The 4,243-nt window shown below is 56.7% G+C and overlaps 1 protein-coding gene across 1 annotated transcript in view; it reads right to left on the reverse strand.

Annotated features, from left to right (window-relative positions):
• Positions 1-4,243, reverse strand: part of FAM192A (family with sequence similarity 192, member A) — a gene marked incomplete at its 3' end in the record, with an annotated part of 5,981 nt that overhangs the window by 540 nt on the left and 1,198 nt on the right. The window contains exon 2 of the mRNA XM_010135654.1: positions 1,507-1,640. Within this exon, the coding sequence (XP_010133956.1) occupies positions 1,507-1,640 (134 nt within the window). The remainder of the gene's footprint in view (positions 1-1,506; positions 1,641-4,243) is intronic.

The raw sequence follows: 4,243 nt of genomic DNA on the forward strand, positions 1-4,243 counted from the left end.
CCGGCGGGCGGGACCCCCACCCCGCTGCGGGGGCAGGAGCCACGTCAGCCCCCCTTCCCCTCCTTCCTGGAGAGCCCGTTCCACCACAGCCAGGAATCCCGCGCCCCGCCAGAGCCCCGGCAGGTTCTGCAGCCGTTCACAGGCGGCGGCAGTGTCAGACCTGACCCAGGAGGGGACCGGCGCTGGGTGTCAGGAGAAGAGAGCGGGACGTGGACGTCTGCTCCGCGGAGCTCCTACTGCTCTCCCTTGTCACTGCTCAGATGCTTTTTTCCCTCCTGCATGTTCCCAGTCCTGAGCCACCCCCATCAGCAAAGGCTTCCCCGCTGCAGTGAGCTGACCTGATGAAGCAGGAGCATTTCCAGCATTAACCCCTTCCTGCCCCTGCCAGAAGAGGCGGAACCGAGGAAGGCTGTTCTGCACAGGGAGGTTTTAGCAGCACCACACCCTGCACAGGGAACTGCAGGGAGCAGCTGCGGAGCTCGGCCACGCACAGGTTCAGCCAGTTGGCAATAAAGGACGGCAAACACCAGTGGACTGCGAAGTCAGCCTGGGGTGGCACCGACGTGTCACACAGGTGCCATCTGCAGACTTCAGATGGGCCATTCAGCACAGGCCGGCTCCTTCTCTACGTCCCACCGGGTTAAGTACCAGAAGTGACAAGAAAAGAAACCAATCGTTGGCTGCTTGTTGTCAGTTCGAGGTTTTTGTTCTCCGCCTTCCAACACCCCGGACAGCTGCCTAACCCCCGGCAGAGGTGCTGGAAGTGCTCGCTTCGGTTTTCAGAGACGCGATTACTGCTCCTCTGGGAGCTAAACATCACGCTGAAGGATAAGCTTCTAAAATCATCTCCCGTTCTCCGGGACAGACTCAGAAACACTGACTGAATTTCGAGATGGCGGTCATCATCTTAAGCATCAGACGACTCGCGTGTCTAAGCCTGGTCCCACATGCCTGGTTTCTCCATAACCTGTAGCACACCAGCTGCTGCGTTTGCAGGCCCAGATCAAAACAGTCAACGGATCTCAAACCCCGCTGCCATCTCTCTGAGATGGGAAGGGCGTTGATGTGGTGCTGCAGAACACGGCAAGTTCGCCTGATGCCCTCAGGACCCCACCGGGACACAAAGCCCGCCTCTCGTACCCCCGCCAGCAGCAAGAACCACCACCCCCTCAGACAGGGAGAAGCCGAGGGAGGTGCCTCTGGCATCTACCAGCTGAGATGCCCAGCGATGCGCTCCGGTCCCCAGGCAGGACTGCCCAGGCTTGGCGCTCAGCACGAAGAGTCCCCCCGCCTGCCTCACACACCCTCAGCTACTCGAACCGCTTCACGTTTCCCCCTCAGTTTGCCGGAGCCTACCGAAACAAGGCTGGTCTTTTCTCCTACCTCCCCCTTTTCTCTGCAGGGCGAAGGTCCGCACCTCGCTCTCCGGAGGCAGCTCTGGCCCGCCTCCCTTTACGCTGCTAACCGAGTTCCGTTCCCGGGAATTTATAGAGGTGTGAAACTAACCTTCTGTGTTTCACAGCTCCTGCCAACAGCTTTGCCTGAGAGAATTTGTTCTTGTTTTCCACCGACTTCATGGGCAATTTCTTCTCGGTTTCCTTCTTTGGGTCCATGCTGACTCCCACTTTGGTGAGAGTGCTGTGAATTACGGGTTAAGGATCACCCGGGACGGGGTGCGGAGAACAGACACTTCCTCTCCGATATATTTAGCCAGCTCTGCTGACAGCCGCGACCGAGGTTCGTTCACGCACTGTGTCAACATAAACTCCTCTGTAATGACATTTAGCTGGCCCCTGCGGCCTCCCCGCTGCCTGCGGAGCCCTCTCGGGCAGCCACCTCGGCTCTCCCTGGGAAGAGGAATGGGCGGCAGATGAGGAGCTTCTTTTCTGGAGTCAGAAGGACACAACATACAACACATCCAGCACCCATAAACTCACCCATTGTCCAGCCTTTTCCTAAAGGTCTGAGAAAAACAAAGGTCAGCCTGGACCAAAAAAAAAAAAAAAAGGAAAGAAAAAGGCAGTGCAGCACTTCCCCCTTCTACAGGGATCAACACCTCCACACGTTTGTAATTCAGGTTTGCTGCTTCAGCCCCTAATCCCTACCGGAAACACCACGGAGCAGCCCGGGGGCTCGCTCCTTCTGCCGAGCCTACCAAAGCAAAGCTCGGCTGGTTTGGTGTTTACTGCTCTAAATTCTCCACTCGTCTCTTTGCAGGGGCTCTGAGGCAGGAGACAGCCCCGAGTAAAGGTGCACGTGGCCCAAGATTCACCCAAACAGGCTGCGACTGCGCAGAAAAGGGGCTTAGAACAGCGTTAACAAGGTGGGATGTGCCTGAAACCTGTAACAAGGTGGAGAAGCTCCAGCAGGTTCTCAGAGGCGACAAGGAGGCGCTTGGGCTGTTAGTCAGGGCTGCTCGCTCTGCACCCAGGCTCACCAGGCCTCCTTCTGGGGCAGGACCTCGTCCCACCCGGCGACAGCGAACGGCCGGCCGTACCTCACGAAGCGAGCTCCCTTGAAGATCCCGTTTGGTCACGGGTCTCAAAAGCTTCTGCAGAACTTTCAAACTGCACGTCACAAAGGCAAATCGACCTCACGCAGGAGGGTCCTGGTTTATAACCCTCAGCCTGGTAGGGTAGCCTGACTGGGTAGCCAGTCCCACTGGTCAGGTGGCACAACCCCAGCTGGGCTTCCACAGGTGCCTCAGGCAAGTCTCGGACAGGGACGTCCACGCTGATGGACCAGATATTGGAAGTCTTTTTTTTTCCCCATTCAACATCTGCAAACCAAACGCTCTCGCACCTTCCTGCGAAGGGACACTCCCAGAGTCTCCAAGCTCTTCACAACCGGGGGTGCTCCGAGGCCACTCCTGGAGATCCTCCCCGGGGTACGGCAGTTCCCCAGACTGCTCCCGAGCCTGCTGCGCGTCAAAACCAGGCCACCCGTCCTTCCAGGTGGCACAGGAGTGCCACCCCGTGGCTACCAGAGCTCCCACACCCAGCCTCACCACCTCCTTACGCTCCAGCCCTGCGCTGCCAGACCCTGGCTGAGGAACCCAAAGACTTTTCTTTTAAAAGACACCAAATTACAGGCTTTTCGCTTCCCCCCAGGGCACCATTCTCCTCCTGTAGGTGCTGCTGCCACTAACCGAGGTAACTCCACACCCAGCCAAGAAGGTCCCCTCTCAGCAAGGCCACACGAGAAACAACCCTCTCGATCTTAAACAGCAACTGCATTAGAAGAGCTGCCCTAGTGCGACATCTGCTCCGTGGAGGGGGACTTCTGCATCTACACAGGATCTGAGACACAAGGATGTTGTTCTCAAACACTTCTTGGAACTGGCTTAAAAAAAAAAATCTGTAAATCTTTAAACCTGTCAGACCAGTGGGGTCTGGATAAGGGTGAGGAGCTAAAAAGCCTCCTCACTCATGTAGGAGAAAGTAAAATTCCTCTGCATCCATGCATACAAATTTCTTACGCTTGAGAGCACATTAAAATATTCCAAGGCAGGTTTATCCTCAAAATATGTGATTTCACACCCAAGAAATGAAGACAACAAGAAAGACGACAGGCTCCGTACGTGAATATTGATGTAGGTTTTACCACGAAATTAATGCCTCTGGGTAGCTCCAACCGGCCGTTACCCCAGGAAACCGAGCGAACACTCAGCACCACAGGGCTGACGTTCCTCTTCCTGGTTGGGAAGAGCGCTCCAACGGTACCTTTGGATCCAGCACGCTCACCCTGCACCCACTTCTTTCTGCTGCTGCAGCAACAAGTGATTAGCAACAACCTGCAGATGCAAAAGTGCCTTTTGCCTTTTCAAAGACGGGCAGCAGCACGAGTCTCAACACAGACCAGTCCTTCTGCAGGCTCCTCTCGGGTTAAACAAAACCAACTGCATTAAAAAAGGGAACAGAACGGAACGGACAAGCCGCCTCAGTCTCTGGCAGGATGAGATGACCCCAGCACATCCCCCCTCCACCCCACCCGCAGGAGCTCTGCAGCGAGATGTACCGCCAGGCCCCTCAGCGCCAGACAGCGTCCCTGTGACTGCAGGGACTGAGGGGAGACGGCTGCTACGGCTGGAGCAGGCCCTGCTCGCGGAACTGGGGGAGCAGTGTGGTGTGTGGCGAACTGAAGCCCACGTAAGACCCCTCTGGGCTGGTACGGTCCCTGCCCACTGTGTGACCTAACGCGAGCTGCCAGTTGCTTCTGCAGCAAATCTGCTGCTGCACAGCCC

The sequence above is a fragment of the Buceros rhinoceros genome, unplaced genomic scaffold, assembly GCF_000710305.1.
Source record: "Buceros rhinoceros silvestris isolate BGI_N320 unplaced genomic scaffold, ASM71030v1 scaffold31694, whole genome shotgun sequence".
NCBI classification, from domain to species: Eukaryota; Metazoa; Chordata; class Aves; order Bucerotiformes; family Bucerotidae; genus Buceros; species Buceros rhinoceros.